A 19,953-nucleotide genomic window follows, 5' to 3' on the forward strand; every position below is an offset into this window, starting at 1 on the left:
GGCAACGTATCGTAATCAAAACCTGAGACCAGATCTCGGAATCGGAGCTTTGTCTCAATCTCCATTGCTTTTCTTCCTTGTCATCTTGCCATCCATACAGGATCAGCGCTGACAGTGAAGTCAACGAGACATCTGACTCTCGAGTTGTTTCAAGATGGAGTTTATCGCTCACATTGTTGACTCCGCACTCTCCATCACAGACATGGACGCGGTCGACGCCCTTCGAGCTTTTTTCCTCTTCGCAGCTTGCATGGTATGAAACGTCACTAGGAACCAGGGCTGCTGCATCGGCACTATCGACGGTTTCCTTCTAGAATGGACGAGAACTAAATCCCCCAGATCCTCTCTGTTAGTCTGCCCGCTTCACTTCGGTCGCGCTTCATCCCTTATGGCGCTCGTGCAACATCAACAGCTGCAGTCGAGTCGGAGGCCTCTGCTTCCACGCCGACCACGAAGTCGACCTCAGCCTCGCTCTCGAGCACGCCCGCAGTGGCACACGCCCTTGATTACGTCGCCACTTTTAGAGTCCCTCACAGCTACTTCACGCAGTTCTACGTCATCTCGGTGCTGTCGTCGATCTTCTGGGCTTTGCAGCTTCTGTCGCACGGGCGCGCGGTCCAGGCCATTGCAACTCGAATCCGGGAAGAGCACATGCAGGAAGCAATCTCGATAAATCAGGTTATGCTGTGCTGTGGCTTAATGCTAATCCAGGGGGTGAGACGGCTAAACGAGTGTCTTAGCTTCTCAAAACCGTCGTCGTCAAAAATGTGGTTCGCCCATTGGTTCGCAGGTATCGGCTTTTACCTAGCGGTGACCGTTGCAGTCTGGATCGAGGGATCAGGTCCGTCCGGGGAAATAACATTATTTAAATCAAGGCTTCCAGCTGATTGGTAGTACAGGGACGGTTCTTGCTCACGAATTGAGTCTAGATGATTTCAACCTCACGACACGTTTCTCTGGGCGGACGCTTCTGAGTATTCCCATCTTCATCCTTGCATCGGGTATTCAACACGACTGCCACCATTATCTATTCTCATTGAAGAAGTATACCCTGCCTACTCATCCCATGTTCAGCAGGATCATATGTCCGCACTACACAGCTGAGTGCATAATATATCTATCCCTGGCGCTGCTAGGCGCTCCAGAGGGCGAGACCGTGAACAAAACACTGCTCTCTGCTGTCGTCTTTGTCGCGGTTAATCTAGGTGTCACGGCCTCGACAACCCGAAAATGGTACAAAGAGAAGTTTGGCGAAGCCGCAGTTCAGGGGAAATGGAACATGATTCCCTTGATTTATTAGACCATCCCCAATATCAAGCTAGCTAGCTTGGACCACCCCACCCAATCAGAGATTACCATATATCAAATATTTCTATTCAAAAACTGCATCGTATTCCCCACCTTCGCAACCTTCAACACATCGCGATATGTCAAACTCACTCTCGTCTCCCTCATATACCACCCAGCGCGAAACCGCTCCGGTTCGCCCAATAGCTCCCAGTTACAAATCGAATCCGGCGCAAGGCCGTCATCTCTGTCCCGCTCCGCGATCCCATGCAAATAATCCTTGTAGAGACCGTTTCGCGTAACCAGCAGGCTGCGCCTCTCCTGCAAGATCCGGTATTTCGGCTGCCGAGCTTGCTCTTCTTTGTCCCCGGTATTGCCCTCATCCGTATCATTATCCCGGTTGTTACTCTTCTCATACAAATCCAACACAATCTCCGCGCCCAAACTCACCGTCGCAACAAGCGGGTGATATGCAGCCCCGTCCTCATGGGGCATGATCCCCTGTCCAGGCTGATACTCATTCACGAGGACATGGTTTGGGGTGTTGTGCGGGGAGTCGGCGAAAAGGTTCAGAGCGGTAAAGTTGGGAGTTATGATGGGGGTGGTTAGCCAGGAAGGTAGCGGGGAGGAGAGCAGGGTGTTGGAGCTTGTCAGGGATGAAGGATAGGTTTGGAGGCGGCGTCTGGAGAGGTTTTTCCAGTGGGGAAGAGGGGCGGATGTTATCTGATGGATTGGTTAGTCTGTCGTAGTAGAGATCGCAACGCGGTGGTGAGGAGGTAGAGATCTTGAGGTGGGGATGGAGATGGAGACGGGGAGGAGAAACTCGGGCAACCCTTGAAGTTCGGATAGAGGGGTCGATAGCCGAATAGGCTATGCATGAAGGGCGCGAAGTACAAAGAAAGTAAAAGAAGTACAGACCTTCTGCAAGAGATTCGCCTCGTCGGCGTCGGTGATAAATTCTGGAATGTAGAAGGCGTCGCCGGGCAGTCGCGATATGCGGGCCGCCTCCAGGCTGGATCCAGGCTCTTTCTCCCTCCGCGTCATGACTGGCCTGATTGGATTCCGAGCAGCGATGATTGCTGGGGGCTGGAGGAGATCTCGACGCTAGAAGGCCACGGCACTCGGTGCAAATCCCAGCTCCAGCCTATCGGGGCACGTTCAGAGGCGAAAAACAAATGATGCATCAGAAAGACGAAAAGGAACCCGATGCAGTCATTCCCACAATGAGCAAGGCGTGCTGGACAGTGACAGCAATGGGAACGCCCAACAGTTGCAATGACCAGGTTTTTCGGCTCAATCCTCAATAATGCAAGAATAATATATAATTTTCAGCCGCGGAGCTCAAGATAGAAGCAAAGCTGAACCCGAAGGGCAATATAAAGAATAAATGGGCATGGCGTCCGTTATATTAAATAAGGCCGGGGTCGCTCTGTATAGTTCATCAGAGGACCGCAGCCTCGTTTCCAATCTGCCTCAGGCCTCGTTTTGCCTCTCGCTCTCCCCGCCAACGCCCCCACTCACTGTTCCTGACCTCATATAGCTCTCCTTCAAAAAGATCACCTTCCTCCTCCCCCTTCTTCCCCGCCCCCCTCAATCAACAAAACAACACCAGCTTCCAATCTGCCATGGGCAAAACCAATACCAAAAGCGGCAGCGGCGGCGGCGGCGACAAGAAAGGCAAAGGCAAGGAGAAGGCGAAGCCCGAAAGCGCCAGCAGTGCTGCTGGAAAGGGCAAGGCAACAAAGTCCGTATCCAGAGTGAATTCCCGGCACATTCTTGTATGTATATTTACTGCCACGTACTCTCTCATTTTTCATTCGAGGCCGCGATAGGCTCAGGCTGTGGATGGGACGTTATACCGCTGCACAGTCTGCGCTGCAGCTGACAACTCACTTCGCCTTGGTGTACCTGCCTCGCCTGACCCAACGGAGCTCATATGCATCATGTCATACCCATGCCCCTCCGTCAGGTCCAGTCGACGCGCCGCTTACTCGACCCAGGAAAGCCAGGAGTGCTAATACAGACGCAGTGCGAGAAATTCTCCAAAAAAGAAGAGGCGCTGGAAAAGATCCGCAATGGTGTCAAATTCGATGACGTTGCGAGAGAATATTCAGAAGACAAGGCCAGACACGGTAAGTTCTCCTCCAACCCTGCTGTGGGTAAATACTAATCGCAGCTGCCAGGCGGTTTGGTGGGATGGAAACAAAGGACTGAGCTAGATCCAGTCTACGCACAAGTTGCTTTCGAGTTGGAACCGAGTACGAGTAGTAGCCCCAAGTATGCGGAAGCGAAAACTGAACACGGGTATCATATTATCATGGTTGAGGGCAGGGAGTGATTGATTTCCAAATATATATTACTGTCTGTAGCGGCTGATTTTGTTGCGGTTGCGGTTACGGATTAATGATTGATGTTTACAACCAATTAAATTCACTTTCATGGATGCCGCAATGCTAAATTGGGAAAGAAATCTATAAAAAAAAAATACGGAAGCTGACACGAATCTAATCCGACTTCTTAGCCAACGCCTTGGCCTTCTTTTCCTGCCTCTGAACGACAGCTTCTGCCCCAATGCCACCAAAGACCAGGCTGATTCCAAGCCACTGTCCAGCGGATAGTGAGTGACCAAACCAAAAAACACTCAAAAGCATGGTAAGCATTTTGCGGGTCACTGTTACCGTCACCAGGAGCAGAGACGAGAATCGAGACAGAGTGTAGAAAATGAACAGTTGTCCAATCGCGCCGCAAGCTGCAAACCCAAGGACACTCTTCAGAACCTCGGGATGCCGGGAAAGAAACGACACGGCAGTCGCCAGCTCCGTCTCGGTCGAGGGCGGAATTGGGATCGGGAGGATCGCATGTATGATGCCGGTTGATGATAGATGGGGCATGATTAGGAGGTAAGCCGAAGTCAGGAGCGTTGAGAGGACGTTCTGGGCTACCATCATCTGTGGTCCCGTAAATCGGGTGTAGACCTGGGGGGAGCTGAAGACATGGTCTTGGGTAGTGTTTGTGAGCCCGTCAAGCAGCAAATTGATAGAGAGGAGGAAGATGCCCCATGTCGACGACCCCGATTGGCCCTTGGCGGCGGAAGCAGCAACCTTCTTACTCGTCCCTGGGTGGTGCAGGGTGAATGTCGCAACGCCGAGTGTAACCAGGAGAACCACCCCGTACTTGTACAAGGGATATCGCTTGCGAAAGATGGTCAGATGGAGGAACATGACTGGGAGCAATTTGCACGACTTGGCGAGAATGAAGGTGAGGTAGTCAATGTGCGCAAGACTTGCATATCCAAATGGAGAAGCAAGAGAGGACGAAATGCTGACGAGAACCAGAGGAAAAATGATCTTCTGGGTCGGGAAAATCGATGGAATCTTTGCGCCCTTGGGGGTCGAGAAGTAGAGGTACAGGAAACCGGTAATTGCAGCAAACGTCGACTGTATAGTATTCAACACAATCGAGAATGTGAACCGCTCGGTGGGTGGCTCTGGTTCGGCTGCAGTAGCAGGACGGACGGGGTAGGAAACCGTGGTAATCGCTTCTTGAAGAACACCCCATGACAGGCTAGACGGAAATAAAAGTTAGTATAGGCGATGGATAGATTGGCAGGGCCTGCTGAACATACAAAGAAGCGTATATCCCCACGACACAGATCGCAAGCTGCAACAGGCCGGGGGTGTCTGCAACTCCGTGCTCTTTGCCATCAGTTGCGCCTGCGCTTGCGACAGCTGCCTTTGCGTCCCCATTCTGCTGCTTTGACCTGGCAGGAGAATCGCCTGGAAGCATATTTACCAGCTCAGAGGATGCGGCGCGTTGGATGGGCTTTGTTTGTTTCTGGCGCGCCATTGTACAGGACTGGGAGGAGTAATGCAAATGAGAACGAATAGAATGTCCAAATCAAACGCAATACAATGTCATTATCGGTCGGTATATAAATTTTGCACTCGAGGAGATCTGTCCAGAAGTGAGGAAGAAGAGTAATTCTGAGACAGCCCTGAGTGAAGGAAGCCAGTATGGAAACCGCTGAAGCCACATGTTCTCAGTCCCAAACTCCGCTAATCCCCGGCCCAACTTTTTTCTCCCACCGCCCGCAGTCGCAGTAGCGGCTGTACAGCAAATTCCCCAAGCCTTAGTTAGCTGTTGCTGGTTATCACACATTAGCTGAATTCCTCCCTTAAAACAGACAATATGACAAAAGCAGCACCTTCGCCTCCACTCCCCGAACCCTCCGCGCTCACCACGCTCATCTCCGCCACCGACAACCCCCTCGCCGCAACTACGCATCAAGTCCTCCACAACCTGCAACACCAACACCTCTGGACCTCACTCAAGATCCACGACCTGTCGACGAAGTTTCCTATTTCTTTAATATCCGGTATTCCACCGCACCGCGTCTACACTCATCCCGATGAGCAGTTATACATGGTCGTGCGCGGTTTGCGCGAGGACGATGTAGAGCTAGATCGCATGTTTGTCATCCCAACCGTCCAGGGCCAATCGTGGAGCTTGGAGAAGATGGCTGCGGTGTTCGATGCGCTGTCTGATCCTTCTGATGACGAAGTAGAGGAAGAGGCCAAGGCGGAGACCGAAGAACAGTCCTCGGATGCAGTGGCTGGCGGCGCGGATGCAGACAAAGCTGCAAAGTTGGCGGAGTACTACGAATATCGGACCAAGGCTCGTCGCACTGGGGAGTGGGGTTCAAAAAGGCTTCTTTTGGCTATGATTGATAAGGGGATGGGGGGTGAGGGGACTGTTGTTTACTATGTCATCCAGGAGGGGACTGTCAAGCCAAGGCAAAATTAGGGCTTCGCAAGGGCAGCTTTTGAGCTGTTTCGATTTCTTGCATTGCTATATACCTATATACACTCGTGGGACCATAGGCACAGACATTGAGTGTCCTTTCCACGTGCCCTTCCGTATATTCGACAAACATTATACAACCGGGTATCATAACGAGGCTTTACAGAAACGGTTCTTTCGGGCGATCAAGCTGGACGTCGGTGGCAGATTGCTCCTGCTCCCTCTCGCAGCTAGAGCAGTACGTTTCATACCACTGCTTAACGTCGCCGTTAAGCCCTGCTAACACAGTCTGGCCTTCTTCTGTGTCGGTCTTATCATCAGCGTCGTTCACAAGCAGGCCTTCAACCTGACGACAACGTCGCACTTCTTGCTGGAGCCAACGTTCCCACTCGCTCTGGAGGACTTCTTTCTCGATGCTGTTGATGACGCGGAGGGCAACGAGGAGGTCGTATCGATACACGCCGAGCCGTTCGCGAGTTTGCTGGATTCTTCTGGTTGCGCCCCGGGCTACCGCCTCCTTCCGGCTGGATGTGCCCAGCGATAGCGGAGCTGCGGAATCTCGTATCGTCTGTTGCTGGAACGTATAGAAGCAATCACTCACATTGTCACTGCTTTGTCCCACAGTCGAGTTGGCGATTTCCTCGTCGATGTCTCGCATGTATATAGCTTTGCTCATAACACGATCTGGGTGAATTCCGATGCGAGCCATGAATTCCCCAACATTTCGTTCTTGCCACCAGTCGAGAGTAGATCGCGATGAATAATAGCCATTCAACAAGACACTGGAGGCAAGCAGCGCCAGTATGACCTTGTTCGCATTTGCAGTCTTAAAGGTCCAGCGTAGGAGGGCGAAGACCCAGATAATTATCGACGAAATAGCGCTCTGGAGGAATGAAACAAAAGTCTCGTAAAGCATCTGGGATAGTGTTCTCTGGACGCGCGGTCTGCGACGTTCTACTTTTGCTTCCGGCTCAAGATTGAACTGCGATGCAAGGCTCTGTCGTCCAACATGGCCGAAAATCGTGATTGCTTTCTTAGTCCGACTTTGTACACCGAGCTTGCGCACTTGGTCCCCAACTAGATCAACAAGGTCCATAGCATCTTCCTCCAAGTCGCCCATGGCCTGTTTATCAATCATGTCTGTACCCGGTTTTTAGCACTGATGAGGTATTGAGGTACTAGTTGGAAACTTACGCTGAAGACCATAAGGAGACCATATCCATTCCACTTTTGTGTAGACAGATAGCTTACACTTCCCTTTAGTGACGAAAGTGATCACAATTTTATTGACCAGCCTGAAATTTCGTCGGAATGGAAGATGCCACGGGGTCCTTTTATCTGTGACAACATAACAGAGGTGGTCATTGAGGACATCGATTAACTGGTAATCAGATATTTCCTTTGTGTTGGTTCGACCTACTGCGGGTTAGCGGAATAATCCAGTAGAGGCAGGCTGAATACTCACCGAATATGTCGGCTGTTTCGATCTGATACTGGAAATCCCGTTTTAAGTGGCGAGTATCATCTCTGACCCAGGGGCCTTGTCTGATATCTGAAATATTGTGAGAATACACCAATAATATGGAAAGGGCGCAGCTTACTTCGAGCTCTCCTCTGGTATAGTAGAAGTTGCCAGACAGCACTCTTGTCACCAAACAGGATATGGAAGACAGCCTTCGTGCTAAGATCAAAGACCTTTTCTGCTGCCAGGCGCAGGTTTCCCTGCGGTACATACTGCACGGGTTGGGTTGGAAGCCTGAATTTCGGTGCGTCACTGGAAGCTCTAGAACGATTCAAATCCAAGTTCTTGTCGATATATATGGGTGCACGGGTATGAGATTTCGGGTGCTCTTCAGGCTCATCTGTTTTGTCTCCCGCGGCCACGTCTTCCCAGCTGTCTAAACTGGGGGTCTGAGTAACCTGATCTGTAGCCATCTTATTGAGCGACTTGAAAATGCTCTCTAGCTCCAGGGGCTCAACAGCCGTGGAATCATGAATGAGGAAATTTAGCCGCTTTTGGAGAACCTTCAGCGGCTCAAGGAAAGTCTTCACCGTGATTCGACCAGGAGTATCATTCCCGGGTGGTGGGATAGTGTGAAGGAACAAGAAATCACAATCTCGCCCAGGGGCCGCCGTGACTTCCTTGATCTTCTCCAAAGAGACGCTCGTGGTAAGTACCAGGCCAAAGTAGTGACTATAGAAGTAGATGTTTCGAGTAGTAACATAGGCTCTTCCAGGAAATTCCTGCTGATCGTTAGGATTCCAGGTGGCTCGGAATACCAAGACCAAAGGCTCCTCCTTTTTGACATTGGGGAAAAGGAGTCGGAACTGCGCATCTTGAATTTTCAGCTGGGGAGGATAATAGTCCGGATACTCATGCGACTCTCCCAAGATTGCTCGCTGAATCTTAGAGGTATCACCATCCAAGCTCACCGTTGGTCTGTGGCGTGACTTCGGTTTGTCATCAGTAGGGCCGCCTTTCGTGTCCAGTGCTGCAGTTTCTGGGTCCTGGCTCGGGGCTTTCTCTTCAGGAAGTCCCTTGTACTCAAGTTCCAGCCTATTCATGAAGCTCCAATTTGAGCTTCCCCATAGGTTTGCCATCATGCCGCTTGGCATACCCCCTGTTTTGTCGGCGAGGCCAACTCCTATGCCCCTTTCGTTGCTCACGAGCACAGCTGCTTTGCTTAGACTTGTTGGGGCTGGTGGGTTTGCCAACGTTGCTGGCGTAAGTGTTGACGGTGGAAGTAGCTTGTTTGCATCAATGTCGGTCGATGAGATAGCGCTATAACTGGCAGAGATAAGGCTAGCTATGCCACCACCAGCTCCCGGTATGGAGCTAGAGGGCTGCACTGTGTTGTTGCCCCGTCGGTGGAGATCAAGCTTTTGGATAAGCCGTGAGGTATGATCCTTCGCAGGGCTCTCGGGTTCCAGTGTCAATCGTCTGTGTGTACCAAGATCACTACTGTTCCGGAAAGCAGACGGATCGCGTTCAGGAAGCGGAAGCATGCCACTGCGGTCTGACAAACTCTGTTCATCGCTTATACTCGAAGTCAAGTAATCGGCAGGATCGGCTGCAAACTCAGGGGCAGGTGGTTGAGATATGGCAAAAGCAGGATCCTGAACGATTCCTTTTCCAGAAATTGAGAGGTCGGTGCTAGCCGGATTCTCCAATGCCTTCCTCTTAGCGGCTTCAAAGGCTGCTATCCAATCCATGAGCTCCTTTTGTGTCTCTGCCTGAAGCATTATATTGTTGCTCTTCGTCTTAACCTCGAAGCAGAACCTCCGTTCTTCTTGAAAAGCAGGGCGAATGCTGCAAAGAAGGACACCGATTCTCTCGGTCTCTTCCACACCGCCGGTTCGTATACCCTGCACCAAACAACCAAAGATGCCATTCTTTAAAAAGGCCCAACGTCTAACCCATGACGCGCGGGTGGGCTTGTGTGAAAGAACACGCAAATTCACCCATCCTTGCTTTTCGGGACGGGCATCTTTTGTGTCAAATGACATTGGGCGCGATCCAAGATATGGGACTGTGGATATTGAGTAGTCCTCCAATTCACGCGATGGCCGAACAGCGGACTCCGCAGCATCCTCGATCTGGCTTCTCGCAGAGAAAAGCTCCCGTTTAGAGAACCTCTCACTGCCCTCCATCTCATGTAGCCAACCTTTGATGCGGTCCATTTCTTGGCCCCATTTCGAAAATGCCGCTCCATGGTTGTGGTGAAGCGTCTTCAGCTCCCTCCATTGATCGAAAGAAACACGGATTAACAGCCGGTCTAGTGCATTTCGTATCTGCGGCGCTTGAACGGAAAAGTCCATCGACGCTTTAAGGTAGGCCTTGCGAGCCTCGTGGAGCTGAAATGCATCTTCCCTCAACGACGAGGGTTCTTTAGATTTCGATTGAGAGGAGTATCTCGCCTGCAACGTGTCGTACTGTTTCTGTGCATGATCGAGGATGCGGCGGTTCTCCTTATATTGAATTAGCTACCGTCGAACAGCGTCGAGGACATGGGTCCATTCACCTTGAAACTCCGCAAGTCTTCCTGGATGAACACCCTAATTGGTTCTGAAACTAGAGTCTCTATCTTCCGGGCTGCTAAAACCAAGCCATTCCACATGTCTTTCGAACTCTCGCCACTTCTCCGCATTGAGAGCAGGGTATAATCATGATCCAGGGTAGCTTCCGAAACCGAGAGAGGGTTCGTGGAATAGGATAGAAACGTGCCCACTATACCCTCCAGAGCCGCAAGCTCCGTCGCGAGCCGCGATGCGGCCTTCGCGTAACCGTCGAGCCATCGTTCGAGATATTCGATCTGGTCGGAGAAGTGAAGAGTGGTGGCACGGAAAGTGGGCGAGTCGAGAGCAGCTTCTTTTAGCCCGACTGGTCTATATAGTTCAGCGATGTCAGATAAGTTCTAAAGCAGTCGGAATAAAATGCATTTCGCAAAGACCAAGGGTCAAGAATCTCTGGCTAACTTACACCACACTGACGAGCTTCCCGACCTGGGGTAAAGGCGTCTGCGGCTGCTGGGTCGACATCTAGTGCATGTCACCAGCCATACACTTGACGCGAGTAAGGAGACAGCACAAATTCGGAATATTATTAAGATCCAAAGGGAGGTGCCGTAAACATGTAATGAGTATCATAAATAAGCACGAGGAGGGTCAGCAGAAAGCAGTGCTGAGGAGCAAAGCCGCCGCCTGTTCTTAGGTAGAGCTATTGGCGTGCGGGTCCCATCATTATTGGCTCCGACGTCAGTGACCTGGCCAGGCTGTTAGCGCCTAGTATTTCAGGCACGTAAGGCGGATTTTCTAAGAGGCGGTGAGGGGTCACCGATTTTTTTTCTGCCGGCAGCTGGTCAACTTTTTCTTTCCTGCAAGAAACGAGACACAGCAATTGCACGAACACAAACCATGGAGCCTCCTGCTAAAAAGTCGCGCAAGTTGCTCGAGGAGGACTCGTCTAGTGATTCTGGGGATGAGTCCGGCGGTGTTCCCCTCGGCGACTCGTCGACGGGAGATGCATTCAAGATCAACGAAGATTATGCACGCCGCTTTGAACACAATAAGAGAAGAGAGGAAAGGCTGCAGCGTATGTTACCGGAAGATGTTCAATCATTGGAGAATTTCTTGGACGCTAATTATTTATAGTTGAGGCCAAACTAGGGAAGTCCGAGGATGAGGAGGAATCCTCCTCCGAAGACGAAGATGAAGACGACGACGCAGAACTGGCTACCGAAGCTGTTGACACAGAGATTATGGAAACTATCAAGGCTATTCGGTCAAAGGACCCTCGAGTTTATGATCAAAGTGTCACGTTTTATCAATCTCTCGATAACGAAAGCGCGGGCCCGCAAAATCGGGAGGACAAGCAGAAACCCATGACCCTCAAAGATTACCACAAAAAGAACTTACTGAGCGGTGCCAAACTTGACGAGGATGCAGAGGATGCTCCGAAAACTTATGCGCAAGAACAAGAAGACTTGAAAAGTGCCATTGTTAAGGAAATGCACGCCGCTGGTGAGGAGTCTGGATCCGACGATGAGGACGATGAAAACGAAGGTTTCCTTGTTCGCAAATCAGCACCCGAACCTGTTTCAAAGGGCGAGAAAGCCCCTGAGGTGGATGTTGAAAATGCAGATAAAGACCCAGAGACGTTCCTTTCCAATTTCATGTCATCCAGGGCTTGGTTGCAGACTGGGAAATCCGGGCTCCAACCATTCGAGTCCGATGATGAAGAGGAAGATGAGCGAGCAGAAGCCTGGGAAGAAGCATACAATTTCCGATTTGAAGACCCCAGTAAACTCAACAACCAGCTGGTTACCCACGCTCGTGACACAACCAATAAGCAGTCTGTCCGCAGAGAAGAAAAGAGCGGCAGGAAGAAGCTCAGGGAAGATGCTCGATTGAAGAAAGAGGAGGAGAAGAAACAGCGCGAATCAGAGAAGAGCCGACTACGCAAATTGAAAATGGCGGAACTTCAAGAAAAGGTTGGGAAGATCAAAGAGGTTGCCGGTTTCCGTGCATCTGAGCTCACCGATGAGGACTGGGTCAAATTCCTGGATGACTCTTGGGACGACAAAAACTGGGAGGAGGAAATGCAGAAACGGTTCGATGACAACTATTACGCAGAGAATGAGGCTGGTGACGAGAAGAAACGACCGAAGAAGCCCACATGGGATGACGACATTGATATCAACGACCTAGTACCTGACTTTGAGGTCGATGAAAACCCCACGGTTGAGCCATCCGACGTTGAAATGGAAGATGACAACGAGGAGGGAGGAAAGAAGAAGAGCAAGACCCAGGAGAGACGTGACCAGAAACGCGAGGCCCGAAAAGACAAACTTCGCATTGAAGAAGCAGTGGATCGCAATCTGGATCTCGACCTTGCCCTTCTCCCCAACTCTGCGAAGCGTAATGATTCTGGATTCCGCTACCGTGAAACATCGCCCCAGAGCTTTGGATTGTCTGCCCTTGATATTCTCACGGCTGACGACGCGCATCTCAACCAATTCGCCGGGTTGAAGAAGTATGCCGCCTTCCGTGAGGAGGAGAAGAAGCAGCGGGATCAGAAAAGGTTGGGCAAGAAAGCCCGGCTGCGGCAGTGGCGCAAGGATACATTTGGCAATGAGGAGGGACCAAGGGAGTTTGTGTTTGGTAACGACAAGGCTTCCGCTCCAGAGCAAGCCGACGACGCTACAGACAAGGTCGATATCCGAGAAGGGGGTCCGCGGAAGAAGAGAAAGAGGTCGAAAAAGCACTAATCCGATAATCTCACGATATTTTAGGCTTGTTTAAGTAGTTTGATATCCAGAACCTATTGTTTATATAACTATATCATGAATGAAGCTTGCTGAGAAATGTTTAAATTTATCAACAGCGACTCACTTCGGCCGCTATGCCCAAGCCCAGTCTCGGAATAGTGCATGCTATTAACGTAGATAGACGTACGTAGAGTTGTGCAGAAATCTATTATTGTGTTGTAGTAGTATACGGATACCCGGAGGAAGTTCGATTTGCCGCGGGCAACCTGCAACACCCCCATGTTTTGTGGGTCTATCCGCCATTTCCAGATGCGATGGTGTCAAAGGATCAATTGGAGGCTTTGGAGCCGAAGGCCTCGGATCGCAATGCCGTATGGCACATCAATATATAAAAACACCAACCAGCACAACGAAGCCATTAAACAATGCGGAGGAATCCTCGCAAAACCTCCAGCACAAAGACAGCTGTTATTACTCTGTCGTTTATATATCGATACTCGATGACCGAGTAATAACAGGTCTTTGAAGTATCAACGAGTACTAGGAAGGGATGGCACATGATCAGCCGCAGTGAATATCTCCATCTCCTGTTCTAATATTATGGCTCGGTGAAATGGAGGCCGTGTCTACTAGTGAGGGATTTTTCCCGATACTACTTTTGCCGCGATCTTGAGGTGAAAATTCTTCACATTTCCCCTGGAAATGCAATTATTGCAAGCCCAGATGGAGCCTAGGCTTGGTTGCCATCGGATACTCGGGAAGAAAGGAACAGGTTTCTCCATTGTAGAGGCTCTCCGGAGTCCGGGACGACTACGGGTCTCATGGACGGACCCTGGCCGGGCTAGCAATTGGGTTCAATTTTTGTTGAAAGGCATGATGTAGAGACAGAGACACAAATTCCAACTTTATATTCGTTATTATTTGTCAGGAATTCAAGATCGTAGACATCCATTCCATCGCGTGTGATCCTCGGCGAACAAGTCGGGACGGAATCTGGCGCAGTCGGGAGATGTCGGCTTGGTTTCTGGGCCAGCACTAGCGCCGGATCCAAGCAAAACAGAACTTTTCCCCCAAAATGCCAGTTTTTTACAGGGTGTGGTGGCCAGTCGGAGCCCGGGCCTAGTGTTGTTCCACTTTTCTCCCAGCACCAAGGCCTCCCAGAGCGTCCTAGCGGCTCCACTCGCCTCTTCCCGCTTACAAGAGCCTTTCCTCGCTATTTTTTCTTCCTCTCCCTTCCTTTCTCCTTCTTTTCTCCATCCCCTTTTGACAGTGTCCTGTTCTTTTTGACACTTCATCCTATCCCATCTCCTCTCTTCCCTTTTCTAAGAGGTATCACTCTTCACAGCCGTCACCATGGCCAGCCAGAGTGATAAGAGCGTTTTCGGCATGCCCGTAGGTCTTCCTGAACAACCCCTGCTCCCGAACAGAGCATTCGAACACGCGTTCACTCAAAGCGACTCGAAATGCATCAAAAATGTCTCGAGGGCGTCTTTCGAGTATTGAAGCAGCGATGTTTTGATGAATCTGGTTGCGGTTGAGCTAATAGTCCTTGAAAACGTGGCTAATAAAAATTTTCACTCTAGGGATTCGTCGTTGACTTCCTGAGTATGTCACCCATCTCCAGTCATCGCATTGACTGAATCACATTGATAATGGCATCAATTCGTTTCAATCAATGGCATTGACTAGATTTGATGCGCATTTTTTTTGTTGATGAAATACTAACGAATATCCAGTGGGTGGTGTTTCCGCTGCCGTCTCCAAGACTGCTGCTGCCCCCATCGAGCGTATCAAGCTCCTCATCCAGAACCAGGTTGGTGGCCTCAATTCCAACTCGGACGAGCCATGGCCGGCAAAATTATTCGATCTGCAACTTCTGCGACCGTGGTAGTATCGCAGGGGTTAAAGATTTTTTTTTCCGATCTGGCCGGACCAATTCCGAAATATATGAAGCTAACATTCATCCCAATCTAGGATGAGATGCTTCGCGCTGGTCGTCTCGACCGCAAGTACAACGGTATCGCCGACTGTTTCCGTCGTACCGCTGCCTCCGAGGGTGTTGTCTCCCTCTGGAGAGGTAACACTGCCAACGTTATCCGTTACTTCCCCACCCAGGCTCTGAACTTCGCCTTCCGTGACACCTACAAGTCGATGTTCGCCTACAAGAAGGAGCGTGATGGCTACGCCAAGTGGATGGCTGGTAACCTTGCCTCCGGTGGTGTATGTATACTCTTAAAGAACCCTTGTTCTTGAGGCCAGATAACTAATACTACTACAGGCTGCTGGTGCCACTTCTCTTCTCTTCGTCTACTCTCTCGACTACGCCCGTACCCGTCTTGCCAACGACGCCAAGTCCGCCAAGGGTGGTGGTGACCGTCAATTCAACGGTCTCGTTGACGTCTACAAGAAGACCCTCGCTTCCGATGGTATTGCCGGTCTCTACCGTGGTTTCGGTCCCTCCGTTCTTGGTATCATTGTCTACCGTGGTCTGTACTTCGGTATGTACGACTCTATCAAGCCTGTTATCCTGGTTGGTCCTCTTGAGGGCTCTTTCCTCGCTTCCTTCCTTCTCGGCTGGACTGTCACCACTGGTGCTGGTATCGCTTCTTACCCTCTTGACACCGTCCGTCGTCGTATGATGATGACCTCCGGTGAGGCCGTCAAGTACAACTCCTCCTTCGACGCTTTCCGCCAGATCGTTGCCCGTGAGGGTACCAAGTCCCTCTTCAAGGGTGCTGGTGCTAACATCCTCCGTGGTGTCGCTGGTGCTGGTGTCCTGTCCATCTATGACCAGGTCCAGCTCATCCTCTTCGGCAAGAAGTTCAAATAGATGTCTCGCCCACAGTGACATCTGTTCAGTTGGTGTAAGTCTTTTGGGGAAGGGGTTGGTCGCTGTCTGGAGTAAAAGCCAGATGGCGGACGATGGTGAAGGGGATCTATTAGAGATATGCCTCAAGAGTGGTATGGTCTTGAGCATACAAAGTGTGACATTTTCTCTTGTACCAGTTGTACTTTACTGCCTGCAAGCTTTTTCCTTTTCGCCAACTGTATTTTTTTTGTTAGATTCTACTTTTCTCCCTTGTAAATTCTTCTCCGTAGAGCTGGTGGTTTGTAAACGAACACGTGTTTTCCCCATCGTCACGTGGTCCATGACGTCTTGCCTTTTGTAGTATATTCATTTCATGATCCCTTGATTGATCTAGATTCTTGACTGCGTCTTGAGCTCAATTTTTGAGAAAGCTAGCTATCATGGCTACCGAAAATAACAATCCCAACCCCCCTTCGTCAAATACCGACGAGACGGATGTCCCTCAGACCCAGCCATCAGCTGCGCCTACTAGTGCTACCTCAGCATCAACCGCGACGGCTCCCTCCTTTTCTCCAATCTACGCGACAGCTCAATCCAGCGACATGACTGCCCTCCCTACACCAGGAAATCTTCCAGGCGACCCAACACCCACCACCACCGCTGTTCCACCACCTTCCTCATCCTCTACATCGCCACCACCTCCCCAGCCAGGAGCCGTCCCTGTCCCAGCTACCGCAGAAGAAACCGCTCCTGAAATGAACCACCACCAGCAAGATGAAGCTCAACCTGAAGCTCACCCACCCGCTCCAGCCCCAGCACCAAAGTCCGGCGTCGCGCCTACACCCGCGCCGGAACCAACCCAAGCTCTACACCCAGAACCAACACCCCCGTCTTCGACAAACCCCCCAACCATAACCGCACCGCCTACCTACCCCCCAGCCCCAGCCAGTGCTGTGACACAAGTTCCCACAAACACCACCGGCAACATAAACCCGAACCCGACTCCAACGCCTCGAACGGCTTCCTCTTACAACTACCAACCAGGCTCGGGCTACAGCTACCCATCCAGCTACAGCTACTCGCCAACCCCAACACAAGTCCAAGCGCAGCCACAACAGCCGCAGTATCCGAACTCGACGACTACCCCTTACGGATCTGTATATACGCCGCCTGTCGCGGGATCGACGACTCTCCCATTGCACAATGCGTCCGGTACCGGTTCGGGTATGGGTGCAGACCCAGACGCCGAGTCTGGACTGTGGGGGAGCACTAAGTCGTGGCTGCAGAGTGCGGGGAATAAGCTTGCGGAGGTGGAGGCGGAGGTTTGGAGGAGGATTAATGAGGCGCATGATAAATGATAGTCCTACGGTTTGGTTTGGTTCACGGTTATGTTAGGTTGGTGGGATTGGTTTTTTTTTGGATTGGACTGCGCTTTCGTGATTCGCATATACAGAATACTAGGTTAGGATTAGAATTGGAGAATCGGAGGTGGGACGAAAGGGTGCGAATTGGAATTGGACGGTGTTTGTATTGCTAGATTAGGGTGTATTCTACGTGTATTATATCTTTGGAATAGCACTTTGTGATGATATGAATCAAATGTATAGCTCATTTGAGAATCTCTATTTAGTAATCCGATATGTTGAAGTCGGCAGTCTCAGTATAGCAGTAATTTCTGATCCTGTCAAAAATCACGAGACAACATCGAAGTAAAAACTCAACCCAATGAGATAAGAAAAGGACGGAGTGGCGATGCGGCAGTATATTTATAAGTCGAAGCCGGGGTTACTGCGTGCCCCGTGGTATATAAAAGGAATGGTGACCCCAGCTTGTCCTGCGCTCGGGGCCATTGTTTGTCACAAATGAAACCAAGGGGTCCATGTTAAAGAAGAAAGAAGAACGCCATAATTCCAACCAAATAAGGTTCCTAATCCCAATGCAAATGCTTCCAGAGCCTCGAGCCTGCCGAGTAGAAGTTGTCTCCGGCGGCCTAGGGTAGTCTTTTGATTATTAAGTGTCGTGTAATCATAAATATGTATGTCGAAGAATGGCCCAGCCGTGAATTAAAAAAAAGGGGGTAAAGAATACCGCAGGTGAAGCGAATAAACCTGCTTCCGAAACGCCGCCAATGATAATTGGTATCACATAGATCCAAGACGCAAAAGAGCTTCGACTGCAGCCCGCTCCTGGCTGTTGGGAAGAGAGAAGCCAAGTTGCTGAATGGGAACACCGCGTGGTGCCGATTTTGCAAGCGAAGACGATGCGGGTCCCCCGCCGTGGAGTTGTGGCGGGTGTCTTCCATTCACGAATCCACCCGCGCCATTCATGGAGCGCGCGCGCAATTCAGCTGCGCCTATCTGCGCCCAGTCCTCCTCGTCTGTGACATCTTCCTCGCCCCAATCTTCGTCTGCGATTTCGTCGTCTGGAGCAGGGGAAGAAGAGCAGTAGTCGCGGTCGATGCCATCTAGAGACATCTTGTCCGCTTCGTGCTCTAGCATATCTTCGCGTCCACCAAATCCTGTTTCGGTGAACGAGAACACAGCCGATTCACCGGTTGCGCTCGGAGCATATGGGTGCAAGCTATCCCGTCTTGGAATCACCATGCTCCGTTGGAATGTATCAGAGAGGCTGGACGGGGGCGACATTTCGTGTCTCTGTGAGTCGCGCGACGGATCACCCCGACGACGGGCATCCCAGCGGCCCCATCCAACCTTCTCGTAAACGACATCGCGTTGCGACGCGTTACCCTTATCGTCGCTCCCCCGACCTTCCAGGGCGGCGACGACCAGTCTCCTAGCTTTCGCAGGGGGGATCCCCGAGAAACCAGGGACAGATGTTGTCAAGTAACCCATAACATGGCGGATAGCCAAGGGGCCGTGTTGCAGCAATATCTCAGGGAGATGATACTTGGCTAGCATGCCTGGGGTGATTGCCCCAGCAGCCTCAAGGCTAGGGCCAGTCGCATTGTTCTGGTCCGCGGCGTCGCCAAGGTCGATATCCGAGTCGACGTGCGATGCGGCGAGGGGAGGTGACAGGAGAAGGCTGGCGTCGCGAGCGCCGAAACCATGCGGAGCAAGGTTGGGGGAGATGGAGTTCGGAGGAGTAGGGAGCATGCCAGAGCGTCCGGCGCGAGAGGCGTGGGCAGCAGAAAGGTGACCGGATCGCGGTTTGGGGATATCAACAGAGGCCGTCTTGCCGGCAAGGGCCATGGCGATGCTGGAAGTGGGAGTCTGAGTAGCCATCATGGAGGATGTTGAGAGAAAGGAGGCCTTCGTTGGACTGCTGGTGGCTCAAACAACTGCGGTATCACATGAGTCAGAGGCGACTGGCCGAATAAAGAAGGATGACTAAGTCTGACTGCGAGGGGGCGAAGACAAAGAACAAGGGATGGGAGAACAGGAAATTGGGTTCTAGAAGAAGCATAAACTTACAGCGCACGAGATGTGATAGATTGCGGTGGGCTGAGGCTTGCAGACGCAGAAAGCACCCGGAAGCAAGTATACCTGAGTACCTTAGGGTAGATGCGATGCGACGCGCTAGGGGTGCGAGAGATAAGGGACGCGACGGAGTCTCGACGTTGATGATCGTAGAACAGCGAACAGCGAACAGCGATGTGGACAGGAAGTAGTTGTCTATTAAAAGAGTAGAGTTGAAGGAAGAGAGAAGGAAGAGAGAGGAGGGGAAGGGGAAGGCGAAGGAGGTAAGGAGCAGCTGGTGACTGGTGGTTCACGCTTGCAGGCACTGCGGGCAGACAATCATCGTCAGGATCGCTGGAATGCGGCCGTCAGCTGGATTAATTACACGGATTGGGTTTATTAGTGATTTGATGATTTCGCCTGAGGGATTATTTTTAGTTGCCTTATCAGCAATCTGGCCAGAAATGGGGGATAATTATGCCAGCGCGTGGGCCAGTCGATTGGCCAGCGCTCTTTAAAGGCAACCCGATAAACTCCGCGCTCTGCCACAGACCCCGTACCTCGTTGTATCTCGCTGTATCGCGACCGCTCCGGGGACGGAAACGGTGCTCTGTATGCGCGCTCAGACGAGGCACACTGATGCAGCGCTCCAGAGTATTGGTGCAGGGGCCGTCCACTTCCAGGCCAAAACCAGACCCATATGATGTCGTCGCAAAGCAATAACCGCAGTGATGTCCCAGATGTCCCACTTGGTTCCGGACTGCAGGCACAATGACGAACATATCAGAGCAGCGCTCTGGGCCCGTGGGCGACTGGGCGACTGGGCGTGCCCTGGAAAGGCTGGAAGTGGGCTGAACGGTGGTGAAAGATAACC

At 51.4% G+C, this 19,953-nt stretch overlaps 10 protein-coding genes across 10 annotated transcripts; 6 read left to right on the top strand and 4 right to left on the bottom strand.

Moving 5' to 3' along the window:
- Positions 1-154: 154 nt before the first annotated feature.
- On the top strand, positions 155-1,300 carry APUU_40276S (putative 3-oxo-5-alpha-steroid 4-dehydrogenase; the record flags this gene model as incomplete). Its single annotated transcript, XM_041703330.1, has 3 exons — positions 155-253; positions 340-841; positions 900-1,300. 3 exons carry the CDS (start codon positions 155-157, stop codon positions 1,298-1,300), a joined length of 1,002 nt encoding a protein of 333 aa, XP_041556026.1.
- A 62-nt stretch (positions 1,301-1,362) lies between these two features.
- APUU_40277A (uncharacterized protein) lies at positions 1,363-2,331 on the bottom strand (the record flags this gene model as incomplete). Its single annotated transcript, XM_041703331.1, has 2 exons — positions 1,363-2,010; positions 2,206-2,331. 2 exons carry the CDS (start codon positions 2,329-2,331, stop codon positions 1,363-1,365), a joined length of 774 nt encoding a protein of 257 aa, XP_041556027.1.
- Positions 2,332-2,912: 581 nt separating this feature from the next.
- PIN4 (peptidylprolyl isomerase) lies at positions 2,913-3,625 on the top strand (the record flags this gene model as incomplete). The annotated part of the gene is made up of 3 exons (XM_041703332.1): positions 2,913-3,065; positions 3,317-3,419; positions 3,471-3,625. The coding sequence occupies 3 exons, from the start codon at positions 2,913-2,915 to the stop codon at positions 3,623-3,625; spliced, it is 411 nt and encodes a 136-aa protein (XP_041556028.1).
- Positions 3,626-3,791: 166 nt separating this feature from the next.
- On the bottom strand, positions 3,792-5,133 carry HUT1 (UDP-galactose transporter HUT1; the record flags this gene model as incomplete). The annotated part of the gene is made up of 2 exons (XM_041703333.1): positions 3,792-4,851; positions 4,913-5,133. The coding sequence occupies 2 exons, from the start codon at positions 5,131-5,133 to the stop codon at positions 3,792-3,794; spliced, it is 1,281 nt and encodes a 426-aa protein (XP_041556029.1).
- A 342-nt stretch (positions 5,134-5,475) lies between these two features.
- APUU_40280S (uncharacterized protein) lies at positions 5,476-6,090 on the top strand (the record flags this gene model as incomplete). The annotated part of the gene is made up of 1 exon (XM_041703334.1): positions 5,476-6,090. One exon carries the CDS (start codon positions 5,476-5,478, stop codon positions 6,088-6,090), a length of 615 nt encoding a protein of 204 aa, XP_041556030.1.
- Positions 6,091-6,247: 157 nt separating this feature from the next.
- On the bottom strand, positions 6,248-10,626 carry SIP3 (putative transcription factor SipA3; the record flags this gene model as incomplete). Its single annotated transcript, XM_041703335.1, has 6 exons — positions 6,248-7,227; positions 7,282-7,503; positions 7,553-7,639; positions 7,689-10,056; positions 10,110-10,473; positions 10,568-10,626. The coding sequence occupies 6 exons, from the start codon at positions 10,624-10,626 to the stop codon at positions 6,248-6,250; spliced, it is 4,080 nt and encodes a 1,359-aa protein (XP_041556031.1).
- A 375-nt stretch (positions 10,627-11,001) lies between these two features.
- KRI1 (KRI1 family protein) lies at positions 11,002-12,854 on the top strand (the record flags this gene model as incomplete). Its single annotated transcript, XM_041703336.1, has 2 exons — positions 11,002-11,179; positions 11,239-12,854. The coding sequence occupies 2 exons, from the start codon at positions 11,002-11,004 to the stop codon at positions 12,852-12,854; spliced, it is 1,794 nt and encodes a 597-aa protein (XP_041556032.1).
- Positions 12,855-14,207: 1,353 nt separating this feature from the next.
- APUU_40283S (putative mitochondrial ADP,ATP carrier protein (Ant)) lies at positions 14,208-15,684 on the top strand (the record flags this gene model as incomplete). The annotated part of the gene is made up of 5 exons (XM_041703337.1): positions 14,208-14,246; positions 14,438-14,459; positions 14,591-14,667; positions 14,829-15,074; positions 15,133-15,684. The coding sequence occupies 5 exons, from the start codon at positions 14,208-14,210 to the stop codon at positions 15,682-15,684; spliced, it is 936 nt and encodes a 311-aa protein (XP_041556033.1).
- Positions 15,685-16,103: 419 nt separating this feature from the next.
- Positions 16,104-17,021, top strand: APUU_40284S (uncharacterized protein; the record flags this gene model as incomplete). The annotated part of the gene is made up of 1 exon (XM_041703338.1): positions 16,104-17,021. One exon carries the CDS (start codon positions 16,104-16,106, stop codon positions 17,019-17,021), a length of 918 nt encoding a protein of 305 aa, XP_041556034.1.
- A 783-nt stretch (positions 17,022-17,804) lies between these two features.
- Positions 17,805-18,908, bottom strand: STB3 (uncharacterized protein; the record flags this gene model as incomplete). The annotated part of the gene is made up of 1 exon (XM_041703339.1): positions 17,805-18,908. One exon carries the CDS (start codon positions 18,906-18,908, stop codon positions 17,805-17,807), a length of 1,104 nt encoding a protein of 367 aa, XP_041556035.1.
- Positions 18,909-19,953: the final 1,045 nt, after the last annotated feature.

The sequence above is a fragment of the Aspergillus puulaauensis genome, chromosome 4, assembly GCF_016861865.1.
Source record: "Aspergillus puulaauensis MK2 DNA, chromosome 4, nearly complete sequence".
Classification (NCBI taxonomy): domain Eukaryota; kingdom Fungi; phylum Ascomycota; class Eurotiomycetes; order Eurotiales; family Aspergillaceae; genus Aspergillus; species Aspergillus puulaauensis.